The 19,616-nt window shown below is 51.3% G+C and overlaps 3 protein-coding genes across 4 annotated transcripts; 1 reads left to right on the top strand and 2 right to left on the bottom strand.

Annotated features, from left to right (window-relative positions):
• Window positions 1-11: 11 nt before the first annotated feature.
• On the top strand, window positions 12-4,164 carry LOC117148679 (probable ATP-dependent RNA helicase kurz). The gene is made up of 5 exons (XM_033316218.1): window positions 12-199; window positions 268-459; window positions 521-3,525; window positions 3,588-3,790; window positions 3,851-4,164. Exons 1-5 carry the CDS (start codon window positions 125-127, stop codon window positions 3,964-3,966), a joined length of 3,591 nt encoding a protein of 1,196 aa, XP_033172109.1. The 5' UTR covers window positions 12-124; the 3' UTR covers window positions 3,967-4,164.
• A 1,259-nt stretch (window positions 4,165-5,423) lies between these two features.
• On the bottom strand, window positions 5,424-16,290 carry LOC117148678 (protein pecanex). Its single transcript, XM_033316216.1, has 10 exons — window positions 16,138-16,290; window positions 15,773-16,082; window positions 14,768-15,718; window positions 11,648-14,671; window positions 10,140-11,591; window positions 9,859-10,019; window positions 9,398-9,797; window positions 8,989-9,335; window positions 6,500-8,932; window positions 5,424-6,437 (listed from the first exon to the last, which is right to left on the bottom strand). The coding sequence occupies exons 1-10, from the start codon at window positions 16,288-16,290 to the stop codon at window positions 5,424-5,426; spliced, it is 10,245 nt and encodes a 3,414-aa protein (XP_033172107.1).
• A 664-nt stretch (window positions 16,291-16,954) lies between these two features.
• Window positions 16,955-18,251, bottom strand: LOC117147644 (uncharacterized histidine-rich protein DDB_G0274557). Of its 2 annotated transcripts, XM_033314615.1 has the most exons (3): window positions 18,148-18,251; window positions 18,011-18,078; window positions 16,964-17,754 (listed from the first exon to the last, which is right to left on the bottom strand). In XM_033314615.1, exons 1-3 carry the CDS (start codon window positions 18,163-18,165, stop codon window positions 17,349-17,351), a joined length of 492 nt encoding a protein of 163 aa, XP_033170506.1. In that variant the 5' UTR covers window positions 18,166-18,251; the 3' UTR covers window positions 16,964-17,348. The 2 variants fall into 2 exon arrangements, with proteins under 2 accessions (XP_033170505.1, XP_033170506.1); XM_033314614.1 differs by having other exon boundaries at window positions 16,955-17,754; window positions 18,011-18,180.
• Between the last annotated feature and the right edge of the window lie 1,365 nt (window positions 18,252-19,616).

Genomic DNA, 19,616 nt, shown 5'->3' with positions numbered 1-19,616 from the left:
CGCCTGCGCTGTTATCGATAAGCGTACTACTTTGCACGTGTGATTTAAACCAATGTTTATATTATTGGCTAGAGTTAATTCTGTTACTTTATTTTATTAACTATTTTGGTAAAGTAAAGTAATCATGGGCAAGAAAGTGCACAATGCCAAGGCGCGGCAGAATCCACAAACAATTGTGGACAACTCGGCCGTGAAGAAGGTAGGTCATCCGTCGGACCAAACAGTTTGAATCCGCTTTCTTACCGTTTACAAATCCAATACTTACAGATTCAGATCGATGTGGATGCTGTGGCCGGCGGCAGCCAGGTTGGCTACGATGAGGCCAACGCCCTGGTGCTGCCCTCCGAGAAGCGGGCCACCAAGATTAAGGTGGACAAAGTGCAGCACGTGAAGATCCTCTCCAAGAAGCAGCGCAAGCACCTCCAGGCGATTGTGGACAAGAAGAAAAAGAAAGAGGGTGTATGTTTTTATTCGGTTCTAATATAACACTGCTATTTAATTGAAATCTTTTCAAATTTAGCGCGCTCAGCTGTTGGGTGACCTTGCTGCCGTTCAAATTCCAGAGGAGGAGCTGCAGCAGTATACTTCCATTAGCCAAGTGCAAACCGTGGGATTGAAGCGTCTACCCACCCTGGACGAGTATCTAGCCAAGAAGAAGGAAAGGCAGGCCCAAGTTATAGCTGAAAAAAGCTCAGCGTCGGGTCTCCGCGTAAATGCTATAAAGGGCTCCAAGCGCAAGCTTCTCGTCGAAGAGGAGGAGGAACTAGAGGCCAAGCGAAAGAATCCAAATGTAATTAGCGTGGAGGAAGATGACGAAGATTCGTCATCCTCTGATGAGGACGATGAGGAGGCCCCAGCTCAATCCGCTCCTATTGCCATACCGTCTCCAGTGTCTATAGCTTCACCGCAAATCGCTGTTAAACCACCCATTAAAAAGTTGAAGCCAGAGCCTAAACCACCTGCCTATATCCACCAGACTGTCTATGTTCCCGTACATCGGACAACAGAAGTTCAGAATGCCCGTCTTCGACTGCCCATCCTCGCGGAGGAGCAGCAGGTGATGGAGACAATCAATGAAAACCCCATTGTGATCGTAGCTGGTGAGACTGGCTCCGGAAAGACTACCCAGCTACCGCAGTTCCTGTACGAAGCGGGCTACGCACAGCACAAGATGATTGGAGTGACGGAGCCGCGGCGAGTTGCTGCTATTGCCATGTCCAAGCGGGTGGCCCACGAGATGAACCTGCCGGAGAACGAGGTGTCATACCTTATTCGCTTCGAGGGAAACGTAACACCTGCGACGCGCATTAAATTCATGACCGATGGTGTGTTGCTAAAGGAGATCGAAACTGACTTTCTGCTTAGTAAGTACTCAGTGATCATCCTGGACGAGGCGCACGAGCGCAGTGTTTACACAGACATCTTAGTGGGTCTCCTGTCTAGGATCGTGCCCTTGCGTCACAAACGCGGGCAGCCGCTGAAACTGATCATTATGTCTGCCACTTTGCGGGTATCCGATTTTACAGAGAATACACGGTTGTTTAAGATTCCACCACCGTTGCTTAAAGTGGAGGCTCGGCAGTTCCCCGTGACCATTCACTTCCAGAAGCGCACACCTGATGACTATGTGGCGGAGGCCTACCGCAAGACCTTAAAAATCCATAATAAGCTTCCGGAAGGCGGCATTCTAATTTTTGTGACGGGACAGCAGGAGGTCAACCAACTGGTGCGCAAGTTGCGACGTACGTTTCCGTATCATGCGCCAACCAAGGATGTGCCGAAAAATGGAAAGGAATCGGAGGAAGAAAAAGAGGACACAATAGATGATACGGCATCGACTGTGGAGGATCCCAAGGAGCTGGAGTTTGATATGAAGCGAGTTATACGTAATATTCGCAAATCTAAGAAAAAGTTCTTGGCGCAGATGGCATTACCCAAAATCAATTTGGACGACTACAAGCTCCCTGGTGATGATACGGAAGCAGACATGCACGAGCAGCCGGATGAGTATGATGAGCAGGAGGGACTAGAAGAGGATAACGACGATGAACTAGGCTTGGAAGGAGAGTCGGAAATGGGATCTGGTCAAAGGCAACCTCTTTGGGTCCTGCCGCTCTACTCGCTCCTCTCATCGGAGAAGCAAAACCGCATCTTCCTGCCCGTTCCCGATGGCTGCCGGCTATGCGTGGTCAGCACCAATGTGGCAGAGACATCTCTCACCATCCCGCACATTAAGTATGTTGTTGACTGCGGTCGCCAGAAGACGCGTCTCTACGACAAACTGACAGGCGTGAGTGCTTTTGTGGTAACCTACACGTCTAAGGCTTCGGCGGATCAGCGTGCTGGACGAGCGGGTCGCATCAGCGCCGGACATTGCTATCGCCTCTACTCGAGTGCTGTGTACAACGACTGCTTCGAGGACTTTTCCCAGCCGGATATCCAGAAAAAGCCCGTCGAGGACCTAATGCTGCAAATGCGATGCATGGGCATCGATCGCGTGGTGCACTTTCCCTTTCCCTCACCACCGGATCAGGTGCAGCTCCAAGCCGCCGAGCGGCGATTGATAGTGCTAGGTGCCCTGGAGGACGTCAAGACAGAGAAGACAGATTTGCCACCAGCCGTTACCCGTTTGGGTCACGTTATCTCCCGATTTCCCGTGGCGCCGCGCTTTGGAAAAATGCTGGCTCTGTCCCACCAGCAGGACCTACTGCCCTACACCGTCTGCCTGGTGGCCGCACTTTCAGTCCAGGAGGTGCTAATCGAAACGGGCGTTCAAAGAAATGAGGATGTGGCGCCCGGCGCGAATCGGTTCCACCGCAAACGCCAAAGTTGGGCGGCCAGCGGCAACTATCAGTTGCTTGGAGATCCTATGGTTTTATTACGTGCCGTTGGAGCTGCAGAGTACGCCGGATCGCAGGGCCGCTTGCCAGAGTTTTGTGCTACGAATGGATTGCGCCAGAAAGCGATGAGCGAGGTGCGAAAATTGCGCGTCCAGCTGACCAACGAGATTAACCTGAATGTTAGTGATGTTGAGCTGGGTGTGGACCCCGAGCTGAAGCCTCCCACCGATGCCCAGGCGCGGTTCCTTCGTCAAATTCTATTGGCCGGCATGGGCGACCGGGTGGCTAGAAAGGTACCTCTGGCAGACATCGCCGACAAAGAAGAGCGGCGGCGATTAAAGTATGCGTACAATTGTGCTGATATGGAGGAACCAGCGTTCCTGCACGTCTCATCCGTGTTGCGTCAAAAAGCACCCGAATGGGTAATCTATCAGGAGGCATACGAGCTGCAAAACGGCGACTCTACCAAGATGTTTATCCGCGGCATCACCGCCATTGAGCCGGAGTGGCTTCTTTTATACGTTCCCTTGCTCTGCAACATACGTGAGGTGCGCGAGGATCCTGCTCCCAGATTCGATAAAACATCTGGGAAGATCTTCTGCCACGTGGATGCCACGTTTGGCAAGTCGGGGTGGGAGCTGCCACTCGGGGAAGTGGAGATGCCAATCAGCGAAAAGGCCTGTTGGTGAGTGTCTTTTTAAAGGTGGGGTATTTAAAGAAGTGATCATACTAATTATGTGGTTTCAGTTACTTCGGCATGTTTCTGCTAGAGGGAGAGGTTTGCTCGAGGTTAGCCGACTTCCGGAGCAAACTAAAGACCACACCCGCCTCTGTAATCAAGAGCTGGTCCAGTATGAACAACAACGTGTTGCGCTTTAAGCGCGCTCTAATTACCAAGCAGATCCATAACCGCCAAGCGCTGCTCGACCAGTGGAACAACGATCCTCACTGTGAGTTTACCCCAGTCTGCCGAACCCTAATTTCCTTGCTAATCTGCTGTTTCTTTTTAGTCCTTTTGGAGGAGTATCAGAACATGCTCTACGACGTGGCGCTTAGCGAACTGACGCCTTTATGGCCACCGGTGGACAAGAAAGATCCTCAACACGCCAGTAAAAAAGCTAGATAGATGGGTTTTTTTTTGTATAACAAGTTTCATTTATTATTTATTTAATTGATATATATTTATATAATTTTTATGTATAATATAAATATGAAATTTGTTTTAAATGGAACTAAAAAAATGGAGTGGAGTGAGGGGGAATAAAAATGTTTTGTTAACAGCTAGTTTCGATAAATGTTTAATACAATCCATATATGTACATAGAAATAATCAATATTCATTGTATTTTGTTGTCTGTTGGTTTTGTCTCTTGGTAATTAATTTTAAGAAAATTTGTCTGCTCTTGGTGAGAAATTAGCATTTACACTTGTGTTAATGAGAGATTTGGCTAATTGGGCATGTGGCTATATAGTGTGTATACGCCTTGGTATATGGTATATACTCATCGAACGAACGGAACGATCGGATTCGGATAGGCCGACAACTGTAGCTTTGTTCGCTTAGCTTCGCTCTTCCCTATATGTACATGTAAATCGCTAGTTGGGATTGGGATTAGGACTCCGTTTGCTGCAGCTCCTCCCCCCAGGCAATTGGCTGGGACTTCTCAAATGTCATCCACCATACGTCTACAAATGTGTGTAGAAAAAATCAGTCTAATATATTAAGGCAACGTGAGAGCTTTACATGTCGTCATTCCACTTGATCCTCGTCCTCATCCTCATCCTCTTAATCATCTAGGAATTGTGTGTAATATCTTAGTTTTGTAACTTGAATCCTGTCCGAAGTTCGCTAATCGCTTAGGCTAATGTAATGCGGGATTTGTATCATTTGTGTACTCTTTAACAATCGAATTTGGTATGTTTTGTGTCTGTGTGTGGGTTCATTTACTTTAACTTTAAACTAATTTCCGTTAAATATACATTTATAAATTCTTTAGGTTTGCTTAATATTTCTGTATTGGCTAGCGAGAGGAGAAAGAACAAAATAGGTAATGTTTGAGAAGCATTTGGTTTTCCGTTTCCGTATTATACAATTCGCAAGTTACAACAATTAGTTAGATATATATTTTTTATGATCTCCGTTCCAATATCCTGCTCTCGATTTGCGCTCTTTTTCCTATATACCGAGTATAACCTATAACTTTTATTAATACTAAAATTGAATTCTTTGTTTTTTTGTTTGTTTTTGTCTGAATTATTGTAGTTTGCTCCTAATTCCTATGCATACACTAAACGCAGTCGTTTTATAAACATTACTTTGATTTCTTGGAAGTGTTCTCATTTGTTGTTGCTTGTTTGTTTGTTTTTCTGGCCAGGAACGGTGCTCGGATATGGGCCACACCCATAGAAAAGGCGTACAATGCGGAAGCCCGGGGCAAGGTTGTCTCCTCTCCGCGATTTCAATCTCCATATTTCTGCTCTTTGCTGATATGTATTACAAGGTTGTGTCCATGTCCGCCTTGGTGTCAGTCCCTGCCTTTGGGGTGTTTGCTTGGCAAACAAATGCAAATATATGTGATCCTCTTAGACCGTTGTTCCCGCCTCGCTCTCGCCATTCTCATCGCTTGGTGACTCCTCGGAGGCCAGTTCGGGGATCTCCTCCGGATCGACTGCATCCTCTTCCTGGCATAATGAAGGGGAACTTGGGGATTTGGCACTGGAAGTGGAGCTGGTTTCAGCAGGAACGGGACTAGACGGAGGTGTTAGCGGAGCTGGCTGCTCCTCGGGCTTCGAAACGGTCACCTCTTCCAGCGGCGCCTGCTCCTCGAGATACACCACTGCTTTCTGTTCCTGTTTTGGCTCAATTTCCATTTCTCCTACCCCCTCTTCACCTTCGTTGGCAGTGACTGTGGCTGTGTCCTTTTCCTTAGATTCCTCCGCTAGTGCATCTTCCAGTTTCTGCTGCTGCTGAACGGCATCATCCAGTTTTTGTAGCAGCTCTGGGGACAACTCACCCATATCGTAGAGTCTTCTCTTGTTATTGTCCAAAATGATTTCCTTCCACATGCTCACCAGCCTAGAGAAGTTCATCAAGTCGCCATCATCGCCCTGTGGCAATGGAATGGAGCGAGTGGACGACGTATCCTCGTCCTCGGAACTGCTGCTGCTTACCGCTCGTATTTTCCCCTTGTGTGATTTAGAAGCATCGCTGGTCGTTGCCGTCGAGGATTCGCCGCCTCCAATAATTGGAGCAAGACCAGCCAGCTTTAGCTGAATGTTGTACTCGTGAAAATCGCGCTGGATGGAGCTTCGTCGTGAATTGGCCATCTCCTCGGTGCTGCCCATAATCTGATTATATTCCCTTAGGCCCAACTCCTCTACGGGCACATAGTGGTCGCCGATCTCCACAAGGTAAACATAGCGGTTGACATGCGAACGGAAGCGAATATCCTTATGGTTAGGCGTCCAGCAGTGGACCACATGGCCCACCATGCCGGCACTCGGCTTCCAGTCCTTCCAGGACAGCCTGCCACCATTGTTGCGCATTCGTTCAGTTGGCCACACAACAGCATCGATGATGTCCAGGCAGTCGTAAATCTGTTCAATTTAGGTTTAGGTTTACTACCTTGTTTAAAGGGTCTATAATTATGTCTACTCACCCCAGTGTCATCAACAATTATAACCTTCTTGAAGATCTCAATGCGCGGCTTCCTGATAACGCCGCCTCCTCCAGTTCCAGCAACTGTTCCCGATCCTGCGGGCTTTCCCTCTGCCGCTGAACTACTAGTTCCTGTGTCCACGGCAGTGAGGCATATGGGTCCCTTGGTTTTCCGTGGATAATCTCCTGGCGTGGTGATAATGTTGCCAAGGCCCACGCCCATTCCAAGACCCAGACTGCCAGAAGAAGAGGAGAGCTTTGTGCTGCGTGGGCTTGATTCATGTTCCACTTGGGTTTGAGGCGCGGTAAGATCCTTTCCTGGCTCACCGCCGGCTCCACCGCTCGCTATGGGCAAAGTGGCTCTGCGTTCATGATCTCTACCTCGACTGCTGCCGACTTCAGGTCTTCGACTGCGCACTCCGCCACTACTCGTTGCTCTGATGGGCCCACTGGCTCCTGCTCCCACAACTCCAGATCCAGATGTTTCATCGCGTTCCCTGTTCAGCAGACCCGCAATAAGTGTAGTGGATGTGGGTTTCACAGGCATCACTGCCAGACCTCCACGCACCACCGCCAAACTGTCGCTCACATAGCTACCGCCCAGATTTGCGGGAATGGGTCCTCCGGGAACATTTCCCGGACGCACGCTGTAGTAACTGTTAACCGTTAGAGTGTTGTAGAGAGGAGCAGAAATAAAAACGGGAGCTAGATCCCCGGACTCGCCTCCCGTGCTGCCAGCGGTGCCGGGAGGAGCTACTCCCAAACCAGATCCTGTCGAGGCACCCACTCCCGTAGCAGTGGATGCGGCACCAACGACGCTGCCACCGCTGCCAAAGTTGCAGGCACCCAGTTGGACGGGTCCCGATCCCGGATGCGGTTCTAGAGCAGATCCCGAACTGCATCCCTGGCGACAGCGCTCGCGTATACGGTGCCACCACCCCAGCACTGTATGCCGAATGGTGTCCAATGTGATGGCGCCGCCAATCACTTCGCACAGTTGGGCATTTGTATCCGCATATGACGTTGTTAGTGGAGACACGTAGATGGGATACCCAATGGGTTGATCGCAGCTGGAGTTAATGATGTTGCGCAGCGCCTGCTTGGCATTCTGGATACTTCCGCGCTCCGGGTTTCTATTCCTCAGGTAGATCAGTTCCTGCTGCTGTCCTGCCCACAGGCCACGAACGCACTCTCTGTTGAGTTTGATTACCCGGAAGCTCAGACACCTCTTTGTCAGCCGGATAATGCGGTACTCATCCGAGCCATCCTCCATTACGTGCCTCAGGGCAAGTAGATTGGGTGCTCCACGTAGTACGGCACTTCGCCAAACGGGATCAGCCTCATGCGAAATTACTAGCTCGTTAGAGCAGTTGTCAATGGCATCGTACAGGGCATGAGGATCCAGGAACTCATCGGGATTGGTTATGTGGTCCTGCTGCAGCTTAAGGGCCATCTTAACCGCTGGTGCCACAACCGAATGAAGTAGCTCCATGTCCGCAAAGACCCATTCGTCGCGCGGCGATGTGATCCGAAAATCTCCCTTGAACAAAGCATGTAAACCGTGCAAAAAGAACTCTACACCGGTCAACGCGCTGTGCGAGGCCGTGGCCAGGGATCGCCTGGCCAAAAGGCCCAGGGCCAGGCACAGAGACACGAGCGGTGCATCTTTTCCCACGCTGGCTAGTTTCAGACGAAGTGCAGGTTTGTCCTGACTTTCTTTCCGGCTAGTTGGAGCTCCGGCTCCTGCTCCTGTGGTGGTGCTACTCTTAGCCAACTTCACGAAAACATTTTGATCCATATACGCTACGTAGCCACCCAGTCCGGGAGCACTCTCTGATGTTTGCCGGGAGATATTGGCAAAGCTATGGGAGCTGCTCAGCTGCGGATCTCCACCTCCACTGGTCACTCCTCCTGTGCCAGGGACAGTAGCCCCTCCGACAACTACACCTCCTGCGCCTGCGCTGGTTTCCTGGGCAACACTCTTTTGTGGACGGCGCAGCTGCTGCTGTGACTGTGACTTGGATTGACCTGAAGACGGACCAGCCTGTCCACCATGCGCCGAGAGATTGGGAGTGCTCTTCGAGTCATTGTGGGCGGGCGTAACCGGCGCTGGCGGAGCAACACCCGCTGTTGCTGGGGCGGACGATGCTCCTCCAGCAGCTGCTGGTGCTTGGGCAGATGGTGCGCCTCCCATGGAGTTGGCATCTCGACGCATATCCACACAGTAATTGATCCATTTTAGGTACACGTAGCAAAAACTGGAACGCGTGATGCCTACTGCCCGAAAATCGAAGTCCTCGTCTAAATTGAAATTAAAAATGGGATCTAGGTCAACGAACTGTCGGCTTAGCGTATGCTGGAGGGCATCTTGTATGGGACCGGAGGCAAGCCACTGCTCAAGCTTGGGATTCTTTACAACATAGTAGATGATGCTCTAAAAGATAGTTCTTGATTAGCTAAAGTTATTACGCGCAAATCCAGAGGGCTCACCTTAATGTAGTAGGTTATGAGCACCTTGCGATATTCAAACACCTGTAGCGTGGCGCTGGCTAAATTGTCTGATATGGAGTAGCCCTCGATGACATATTGGGCTGCGACCACCTGCCAGGCCAGCCAGCGGGTGGAGAACATGGCGTTGGCGCTGAGCAATCGGGGCAAGTGGCCCGGATCGCAGCAGCAGCATCCGTCGTTGTCCTCTACGTCCTCGGTGATGGCCTCCACCTCGCGCTGCTGGCAATAGGTGCCGCGGAACTCCAAGCCGCGCATCTGAAACGTGCATAACCCATTGCCTAGCTCAATGATGTGAACCAAACAGTTTAGATCGTCCGAGGCAAGAACTGAAAGGATAAACGGGGTCTCTTAGCCTCTTCGCAGGTAAGGTATAAAGTTATGTTGTTACCAAAGCAGTCTCCTTGGTTGACATTTCCCCAGCGTCCCATCAGGAGATCACCGCACAGAGAGTGCTGCAGAGAGCGGGTTAAGTGCTCGTAGAAGATGCTGTTGAGGTTGTTATCGTCCGCACCCAAGTCCCGCTCTAGCTGGGAGCTTAGCCTCGTATTGGAGTGGTCTATCCGGCGCGTGTTGTAGTCCCGCTCCCAGAACTTAATAGGACGCACATACGACGTGAGAAAGATGGCGCTTCCCAAAAACGGATTGAGCGGAGTGGAGAGCACTGCGGAGATGCCCGCCTGCAGGAACAGCATTGCCGAGTGCGGTACACTAAATGGCTGGGCAAAGGCGTGGAAGGCGGATCCCCAAGTAATTTGCCACGGAGCGATGTACGTCACAATAAATTGCAGCTAAGAAAGAAAATGCATTAGCACGCATTTGGGTATTATGATGGCCAAGCCGAGTTCTCACCTTAAGCAGGAAGTCACAGCACTTGCGAAAGGCCAGCGACACAAAGAAATAGTCTATAATAAAGGTCTCTGTGGCCATGGCAAAGTCGATTCGGAATAGCAGAACCGTAAAAATTATGATCAGGTACTGGTTGGTCGGATCCGAGTAAGCGTTCCTTACAACTGATAATAAGAGATAGATGGATTGGGATTAGCTTAAAAGTGAGGGAGATGGAAGATCTGCATATAGGGTTTGCAGTTCAGTCGTTAGATATGATCGATTTCATTGATCGGATGACTCACACTTTAGGGCGCAGATCGCCACGATGAGCGTGCCCCAGGGCAATCCAAACTTAGCCACAATCAACTGCGAGTCCGCCGTTAGAGAGGAAATGGCCAGCAGGGGAAAGAGCACGTTCCGCTCCAGGACACTGAGGTAAATGTAGAGCTTCTCGAACCACATGATCTTGGGGGCGTTGAGCACCTCAAACTGGCCGAACTCACGCTGGCGCAGCAACGGACGGGCGAAACAAAGCCAGGGCATGTGCTTCCTCATCTGCGGCACGATGTAGTGCAGCAGAAGTCCAAGTACACCGATGAACGAGTAGAGAACCACGTTGAGATCCGGCTGCAGGGCGGTGAACACGGTGCTACAGTGCAACCCCAGTACACTGACCGCCAGCAGGGTCATCACCACCAAGTCGTTCTTCAGCCGCGTGGTTACTGTAGCCTGCAGCTTTCGTGGGAGTGGATCGGGAAGGTCGTTGCCAGTCCCATTGCCATTAGTATTTCCGTTAGCGCCGCCGCCACTGCCATTTTCACTGGCTTCGGTAGTTCCAGTTCCAGTTCCCGTTCCCAGAATCCCCTGCTGTTGCTTTTCGTCAGCAGGCGCTTCAGCTTCGGCGTCGGGATCTGCCTCCAGGCAAGCGGGTGTGGCATCAGTGGTGGCTGTGCCCGCCCCCGCTGTCAACGTAGACATGTCCCCGGGGTTTGTGGCAGATGAGCTGGAGATCTTGTCCTCACACTCATCAATTTTGGAGGCTGGGTCATAGTTCTCCACTAATTCGTGCTTGCTCCCCACCTCGCCAGCCAGTGTATTCCTACGTTGATCCTCGCCTTCCACCGCCTCCTCGGCAAACGCTCCAGCTTCCACCGCTGGTTCTCCCGTCCCAATGGAGGTACACGAACTGGAGGCGGTTATGGCCCTCTTGCTACTGCTGATCGTCTTACCCAGGGTGTGCTGACTGCTGCCCAAGGACGAAGTTTTTGATTTGCTGTGCTTTTGTTGCAGAGGCAGATCTTGATCCGTCTCTAGTTGATCATCTGCTCCGTGCTCTTTCTCGTGATGTTCTTCGTTGACTGTTAGCTTTTCTAGCGAGCTCAGCTCGATCTGCTCAGGTTCCGTTTTTATGTCTGTTAGCCTGTGCTGCTTTGGAGTGCTGGTGGTCAATTGAAGGGCAGTGCTATTGGCAGTCCCTGATCCGGTAACTGTTCCGGCTGCTATATGTTGCATCTGGCTGAGATCCTCATCCTCATCGTCCCGATACGTGCTCACAATGCACGTCTTGATCAGCCGCCACAGGTGGCTGAAGTCGCTGGCACATCGAGACAGATGATAGCCCAGGGGTACCAGCATAGCGCAGAAGATGGAGAACAAAATGTACTGCGTCCCTCGCTGCTCGTCCAATGCTCCGTACAGCGGTCCGTAAAGCAGCATTACAGCTAGCACCGACCGGACCACGCACAAAAAGGAACCTGTACAGTATTAGGAATTAGTCTAAGAAATTAGTCTAGGGATCAAAGGGTCTCACCTAGAAGACTGCTAGCAGCATTTCCGCCAAAGACATGCATGTCGATCTGCTCGAGCAGGTACATAAGAAACGTATTTATCTGGGGACACAATCCCACTGAGAATATGATGGGGAAGCACAGAAGCAAGATGTAGAGCGCCTGCAGAAGGAGGGCAACCACATCGGCAGGCGAGTAGCGCATGCCAAAGAATACCACCGGGTCCGGTGTCCGTTCCCCGTAGTTCGTATCTAGGCGCTTTAGTAGCAACAGCATGCCCCCGGCAAGGCAGAAGTATATAGCCCGCGAGTAGGCCACTGTCTTGTTGAATCCGTGCACTGGCGAAGCTGCGTCCGGTTGCACACTTTTTACTAGCGAGTACTGAGCTCCCGCGATCACTGCGCAGAAGAGCAGGGCACATAGATCCTTGTAGTGATCGTGCTGCAAGATCGCCGCTCCCAAGCAGGCTACCAGGGTGCACAGCAGACTGGCCAGAAGGACGTGCATCCAGTGGAGATCGCGGTCGAACAGGGCAAGAAGCTCCAGCCGGTCCATGGCAATCTTGAACTCGTGCTCTTGGCCGCACCACTTGAATCGGTACTTGTAGAAACTCTTTGGAGCCGCTGGCTTTTCTGTCGCGGATAGAAGGCACGCGGGTCGGGTCCAGTAGTCGCAGTAGGGTGCAAAATGCCCGTCCACATTCAGCATGGGCTGGCTCATCTGACTGAGCTGACTGATTTGGCTGATCTGGTTGCTGGGGTGATTCGCCAGTCCTAGGGCGCTTAAAACTCCTCCCCCGCCACTTGATGCTCCTCCTCCTGCGCCGGAGGCTGAAACGGAGGCAGCCTCACTGGCATTAGCCGCCAATGCTGCTGCCGCATCACTTAGTTGCTGCAATGCGTCCAATTGGCTGCGGTCTGCCTGGCGCTCACTTCGGATCACATTGATTAATCCCTGGACCGAGAACGGAGCACTGGATGGGTGCCGGGAGCTAGAGCCTCCGCGCATTAACATGCCCACCTGCTGCTGCGTCATTTGCTGAGTTGCGAGTGTGTTTCCTCGGACTCCTGAGTTGGCCTCCGCCGCCGCCGCCAGCTGCTCGCACATCAATTTGGCATCCAAGCGCAACTTATCCTTAGCCAACGCCCGCTCAATGTTGGTCATGTGTTCCACACTGGAACCGGAAGTGGGATGGGTGCCCTGAAGCGCTTGAATGGCATCCTGGTAGAACTGGAAGTGTGCGTTGGACATGTTCGGCGGGACCAGGCTGCTGCTTGCCGGGATCGGAGTGCCGTCCGCCAAGGTGCCGGTAATTGGACGGCCCCGGTCGTCCACGGCTCCGCCGTGCATCAGCCAGAGCATCTTGTGAATGTCAGCCGTTAAGCTATCGGTCAAGCTGATGCTGTGCGTCGAATTCGAGGAGGAGGAATTCCGCGAGGCCAGCTTGGTCTGTTTGACTAGGGCAAACTCGTTTCCAGCCTCAGCCGCATCTGCCGGGGAGCCTCCTCTGCGTCTTCTTCTCAGTTCATCCACTTCTCGGTATTTTACCACTTTTGGAATGGCTCCCAGGCTTTTGGCAGCCATTTTCGAGGTGCATGGTTGCTCTTCGTGTAGTTGACATCTTTGCAGGATCTGATACTGCTGCAGCTCCAACTCTATACCCGACAGCAGTTGGTCCTTGGAACTGGCGCTCACTTGCTCGCAATCACTTGAAGGGCAGCCAGAGTCCGCCTCGCTGCGTATGGGGACGGGAGGATTTGGGGCAGGGATTACTGCCCCGGACTGGTGTGATAGCTCCTGACGGAGTTGCTTGTCAGCTTGAATCTCTCGCAGTGTTGCCGGCTGGCGATTGCGATCGTTGAGCAATGGAGATCTCGACCCCGTGTTATTATCCTCCGTTTCTTCGTCTTCGTCATCATTTCCGGCACTTACCCCTACTGCCACGGATCCTCCCGACGACCCAGCGCCCTCCACTGATGCTGCTTTATGATGGTGGTGCAAATGCGAGTGGTGATGGAGATCGTGGGTCTTTAGGACGTCATCCAGCTGATTATGCGTCTGCTGCAGCTCACTAAGAATGTGCTCAAGGTTGTCGTCAAAATCTTTAAACACATCCTCGTCAGCGCCGACTTCGTCTGCCAAGAAGCCACCTACATCCGATTCAACACTGTAGTGCGTTTGGCTGCAGCCCAACGCCCGCGTTCTTCTTCGGATCGGGACGTCGTCCACCTCATCGTCATCGTCGGCGTTGCCTTGTCCTATTCCTAAGCAATCATCACCGTGTTCTTCGTGTGCCATCTTCTCGTCAGAGTGCTCCACTATGGGGTATACTGGAGGTTCAATCAATGCTGTTGTGGAACCGCAGGCGCTGGAGCTTCCGAAAAAGAGACTGCTGCATGTGCTGCTGTTACCAGGCGCTCCTCCTCCAGCCGAGGGAGTTGCGTCGCTATAGCCTTGCGTAGGATACAGGTTGAGGTGCTGGTTTCGCACCAGACTTTTGCTAGGAGGTGGCAGAGGGTTCCGCATCTGTTGTTGACCCGAGATGGCCTCCACGCTGTTGGGGTGCGGACTGAGATTGGACACAGAGGGCTGCGGGCAAAGAACTTCCAGGGCTGCGCTCTTAATGCGCCTCACTCCACCAGTTCCTCCGGCCCCCGCGGATGTGCCTGCTTCTCCAGACGTGCCCCTGGAACCTCCTCCGCCCACCAGAGACGATTTGTTGCCCTGGCTCGAGCCGTGTTTGTAGCTCGTAGCGTTGGAATGTCTGCGTCGCTTCATACCAGCAGCAGATCCACCTCCACCTGCTGCTCCACCACCGCCTGTTACTGATCCTCCCGTTCCTGGCTGGGTGACTGCAGCCAATTGAAGTGCAGACATTGTGCTGGTTGGATCCTTACGGATGATTGCACCTCCTAGGTGATGATGCAGGTGGTGGTGGTGATGGTGATGACGATGCTGGGTGCGGAAAGTTGGCTGGTGTGGCTGTTCAATGCCCAAATCCGATTTGGTGTAGCTATCGTCCTCCAGGTACACATCCGGAAAGGGATCTACATGGGCAACATAGGACATTAAATACAATAAAACTAACTTATTGAGGTTTCTAAGCTACAACAATGGAGAGTTCTGATTTTGTATCAGCTTACCTAATATCCAGGACTGTAGTGCCCGGCTACAAGCATCCGCCACTCCGCCGCTGCCTGCATTCCTAACCAGGCCCAGTTCCATGTCTTCCACGTCATTTGCGGCACTACTGCCTCCTCCACCGATCACTGCCAGTGCGCCGATGCTGCTGGCTGCACTGTGGTGCGGAAGTTGGAGAATAGGCTGAAAGAGTCCACCACGGCTCTGGTGCTTCAGCCGCTCGTCATGCGTCTCCGAACTTCTGTGGCGCTGCAGACGCGAGGAACGTCCAGGATTAACTGATGAGTTCGAGGCGGGGGCAATGACCACGACGGCGGTAGATGAAGAGGGAGCATCTCCTCCGCCTATTCCTGTCGATGGGGTGCTGGTTATAAAGTGCTGACGCGGATTGGTCTGACCGCGCGCCTTGTTCGTTGGCTGAGAGTGCAGGAACGAGGGTGCCGCTGTGGCTATCGTATCCGACTGATTGCGCATCAACTTGTTCTCCGCGTTGGAGTTTGCAGCTGCCGCCGCTGTGTCCAAGCTGCTCTGTCGTTCCAGACGTCGTCGATGGCGGCGGCTAAACACCTCAGAACACTTGCGCGACAGATGTCCAGTGCGTATGTGCTGGGCTGGTGCTGTTCCCGCTCCTGTAGGTCCCAGTGTACTCACAGCTGCGCCTGATCTACTGTCGCCGCCACTACTTCCTCCATCTACGCTACCCGCACTGCTTCCAGCCGCCTCGACAACCTCTGGATAGACAGTGAGGTACTTGTTGAACAAGTCTGCTTGAGCGGCGGCGCTGGTGGATGAGTTTCCGCCCGGCCCCGTGCTCCGAATGGACTTGCTAACGCTGGCGGAACCGGCCAGCGATTGTTGATCCTGTTGGCTACCGCCGGATAGCATGGATGGGGCGTAGAACATGAGTTCAATGGACTCCGAGCTGTTCTTGCGATGCACATCGACTTTGAGATCTGGGAAAAGAAGTTCTTAGGCTATGGCACGTGAGCACAAGAAGAACCACTCACCAATAATGCTGTTCACGTTGTCGATGGACATGATGCTGTTCTCCTCGCTTGCTTCATTAATGGCCTGCTCCACGGAAATGCGTGAGCCGCCCGGTCGGATGACCTTCATCTCGATGCCGCCCTCGTCGTCGTGGCGCGGTTCCGTTTCTTTGGTGACCTTGACGAACTGCGCCTTTAGGTCCACCTCGGACATGGTCTGTGCGCGATCGTATAGCCTGTGCAGCGCCAAATTGGCCAGCTTTACCATCAGAATGGTTAAGCTCGTTATCACGCAATACAGGCACCATGTCAACCAAGTGCTCGGAAAGTACTGCAAGAAGACCGCATGAACGGACTACATAGGACTACACTCGGTCACTACTTACCAGGTAGGCCACGAAGGGCGAGCAGAGTAGGTAGAGCCACAGGTAAAGGTGCACCACGTTGCAGAAGACGCCCTGATGCGGATCGTAAAAGTAACCGCCGGTCAGCGAGGCCCACACCCCCTGGCGCAGAATCTCCAAGGTCTGTGAACCCATGGTGGCCTATACTGCATCGCTTAGCCGCCGAATGGATGAGGATCCACGCTTTTGCTGCTCCAGCTTCCGGATTACTCACAGTAGGAGTTGCTGTTTCTGCTGCCGCTGTTCTTCGTCACTCTTCCGCTTCCGTTTGTTTAGTTGCTGATTAAGCCTGTCAAGCTGCAGGCGGGGGGCGTGGTCTGCGGGCGAGGCCTTGGGAGGCGATGGCAGCGTGGGTGGTGAACGGGGCGGAGGGGAAGGCAAAGGCAGAGTCGCTGTTTTTTTTTTTTGGGGGAAAGCTGTGGGACAGGAGACAATGCTGCGGCACCGCTGGAAACACTGCAACTCCGGACTGGCGTTACGCCGTTGTTTGTTTTCCGGAGTCTCAATGATGCTACAAAGGGATAAAACGAATATCACTCGCAATCCTGCCGTAATTTTAATTTTTTTCTTTTGTTTAGAGCCTGTCCTGTCATCGATTATTGGTCCGAACCTATCGGGCTCTATCGCACTTCGATATCAATAAGAAAAATGGTAACACTGCGGTCTGGTATTTAAATTTAAAATTATCTTTATTTTACACACTTGTTGACATTACCTTTCATTCCATTTGTTAACTTAATAATTTCTTAGGAAATTTCTTCAATTTTCATAAACTTCTTATACGTTTTAACAGCAATTAATTGAGTGAAATATAAAATATATTTATTAATGGTAAATTATATCTCCACTAATGTACAATTTTATTCAGAAACATACATGTTGTAACGGCTAAAACTACCAAACCCCGTTTCTAACATTACGTAGAGCCTAACTTATCGAATAATGGCAAGGCTAAAAACCCAATATGAATAACCTTGGCTTTGGTTGCCCTTCACACTTCTCTAAAACTAAGTCCTTCCTCCGATTTAACTTTATTTCCGTTCACACTTAAACCAAGATTAGGCTAGAAAAAAAAAACAAACAAAAAGGATGTGTACATATCTAGGGAATCACAAGAAGCCGGGATGATCCGATCGATCGGTCCATGTCTGCCACATCCGGTCAGTCTGCGCCCCCGCTTGGGCGCTGCATAGTCAGCGCTCCTCACTGCTGCTCCCGTCACCGCCAATGAAGTCATCCCGCAATCCGCCCCTGTGCTCATAGTTGTGGTGGTGGTGGATGTGCTCCTCCTCCTCTTCGAGTTCCGGCAGCACTGGAGGCGCCACCGGAGGCGGAAGTGGGTGGTGGTGCTCGTGGTGATCATGATGGTCGTGGTGGTCGTGGTGATCATGGTGATCGTGCTTTTCGTGGTGGTGAATGTGTTCCTTGGTTTGGTGAATCTGGATGGGTCGGTGGTCCTCGTGGATCACCTTCTTCTCCTCCTTCAGGACGAGTGGCTTGTGGTGGTGGTGCACGTGTTTCACCACGGTGTGTATGTGCTTTTCGATTTTTTTGTGAATGGGCACGTGGATCACGATTTTCTTTTTCTTCTGGTGGCCCCTGAAAAAGGATAGCAAATACATTTTTAACTTAATACACTATTTGATTCGATACACTGTTCGTTTGGAAGATTATTGATATAGCTTAAGTTAAACAATTTAGCTAAGTTCGCTTGAAATTATGTTAGCGAGAGTTATTGGTTTTCTATGATTTGAAGTTGTTAATTGTTCGTTAATCTGAATGACGCTTTAAGTTAAGGGCCCTGCGCCGCGATGTATCCTCTATCTGGCCCAGTAGTCCCCATGATAATCCATACCCCGCATCCGTTTCCGGCACGCAGACGATCAGCAACACCAGCGCCACCACAATCGAGAGCCTCAGGAGCTGCGAATAGAGGGAGCACGGATATCGGGTGTAATCCTTGTGTAGTTGCAATACCGGGTCGCCACTCACCAAACTGCGGTTATCCATGTCGCTTGGCTTGAGACCCAGGTGCTGAGGTGTTGAAGGCTCCGACGAAGCGGCTGCTTTGATTGCTGCCCCACTGCGACCATTTTATTTATACAGGCGCAGGCCCACGGAATGCGGTGAAATACGAAAACCCCGACGCTAGTTGGCGGCTTCTTCGCTTCCGTGACGCAGTCCACCACCAACGATATGGGCAGAGCCATGGGCCTCGCTCTGCTTTGGTGGAGCCACACTTGGTGGAGCGCCTGCGCACGCGCCGCGAACTAGCGGAGTTGGCTGCTCAGTGTAAAACCTGCAATTTCCATTCATTTCGGATGGCAGCGATCATCGTGTCATGGATTGTGGGTGGTTTTCAGCTTGGGGAGGACTACTCTCCACCGAGACGGAGGCTAGCCCCAAATTGTGGAATCTGCACTGCTAAAAATAAGAAGAAATCACGCGTGTATGTTAAGTATATAAAAGCCCATATCGAAAGTATGGAGCCTGCACCTGTATTAGCTACTAATTTTTGCGTTTCATTAGAGTTACATTTTGCATTTACCTATCAGATCCAAAGTCGTCAGCTCGGATCTTCTGAAGCCACCTTTGATGGTCGGCAGCCATTCACCGGATTAATGGGACCCCTGACTTCGGATTTCCCCCAATTTGCAGGGCATGAGAGCTCCGTCCCCGTTGATGGGTTTTACCATTGTTTATTTTCTTTGTTTTTCCGTTTTGTTTCGGCTGTGTGTGAACTTCTTCTAAAGCTATGCCTTTTTTCAGCAGCTCACGCAGACGGAAGGCACGGAAAACTGCACTCAATAGCTAGGAGCCGAAGCCCCACACCGAAGACCCAAACTCAGTCAACGGAAATAGCAGGAGTGCAGCGTGTGTTTAATACTCACAAAGATATGTTGCATGGTCGCCCAGCCCCTGGATTTATTCAGCCCCCGCCCGACTCCCCGGCTAACTTGAGTACATGGCACGTAACACGAGAAATAGAGAAATACGTTACAAATAGATCGCATGCACATGGCGCATATTTCTATTATGCAATCGTACAGGCGATTTGCCAGATTTGCGGGTGTTATTTAATTGCGAATCCCGAGCTTGTTTGCTATTCAATTTCAAATGCGATCACTCATAGAATGCGAAGCCTATCGATATCGCTGGCTGTCATCGGTCAGAGTCCCAGCGGCAAGAAGAAGCAGCGCCGAAGAAAGGGGGAAACAGAAAGAGCAAGCGAGCGAGCGAGCAAAAGAATAGAGAACAGCGATAATAGCGTCACCATCGAACAGTGGTCGAAATGACGCATGTTTCTTTTAATTTGATGTTTAATTCGATTTCTTAACTTCGAAACTAATCAAGATAAAAAGGCAGCATGTATGCAAGAAAGTAAATTACATGTATAAGCAAAGTTTGTTAAAACAAAATGAGGTAAAAAGCTGTTAATCGGCTGAGCTTCCACAGTTAAA

The sequence above is a fragment of the Drosophila mauritiana genome, chromosome X, assembly GCF_004382145.1.
Source record: "Drosophila mauritiana strain mau12 chromosome X, ASM438214v1, whole genome shotgun sequence".
Lineage (NCBI taxonomy): Eukaryota > Metazoa > Arthropoda > Insecta > Diptera > Drosophilidae > Drosophila > Drosophila mauritiana.
Note: the sequence above shows the minus strand (reverse complement) of the source record. Positions and strands in the feature narration are given on the sequence as shown.

What these genes read in the sequence shown, in the direction of transcription:
- LOC117148679 (XM_033316218.1), top strand. Translation starts at nt 125, where the DNA reads ATGGGCAAGAAAGTGCACAATGCCAAGGCGCGGCAGAATCCACAAACA. An exon ending in ATCAGCGAAAAGGCCTGTTG is followed by an intron (nt 3,526 to 3,587) that starts GTGAGTGTCTTT and finishes ATGTGGTTTCAG; the next exon opens with TTACTTCGGCATGTTTCTGC. An exon ending in GTGGAACAACGATCCTCACT is followed by an intron (nt 3,791 to 3,850) that starts GTGAGTTTACCC and finishes GTTTCTTTTTAG; the next exon opens with TCCTTTTGGAGGAGTATCAG.
- LOC117148678 (XM_033316216.1), bottom strand. Translation starts at nt 16,290, where the DNA reads ATGGGTTCACAGACCTTGGAGATTCTGCGCCAGGGGGTGTGGGCCTCG. An exon ending in CGCCCTTCGTGGCCTACCTG is followed by an intron (nt 16,083 to 16,137) that starts GTAAGTAGTGAC and finishes GTCTTCTTGCAG; the next exon opens with TACTTTCCGAGCACTTGGTT. An exon ending in TGCTGCTAGCAGTCTTCTAG is followed by an intron (nt 11,592 to 11,647) that starts GTGAGACCCTTT and finishes AATACTGTACAG; the next exon opens with GTTCCTTTTTGTGCGTGGTC.
- LOC117147644 (XM_033314614.1), bottom strand. Translation starts at nt 18,165, where the DNA reads ATGGATAACCGCAGTTTGGTGAGTGGCGACCCGGTATTGCAACTACAC. An exon ending in GTGCCGGAAACGGATGCGGG is followed by an intron (nt 17,755 to 18,010) that starts GTATGGATTATC and finishes ATCCTTTTTCAG; the next exon opens with GGGCCACCAGAAGAAAAAGA.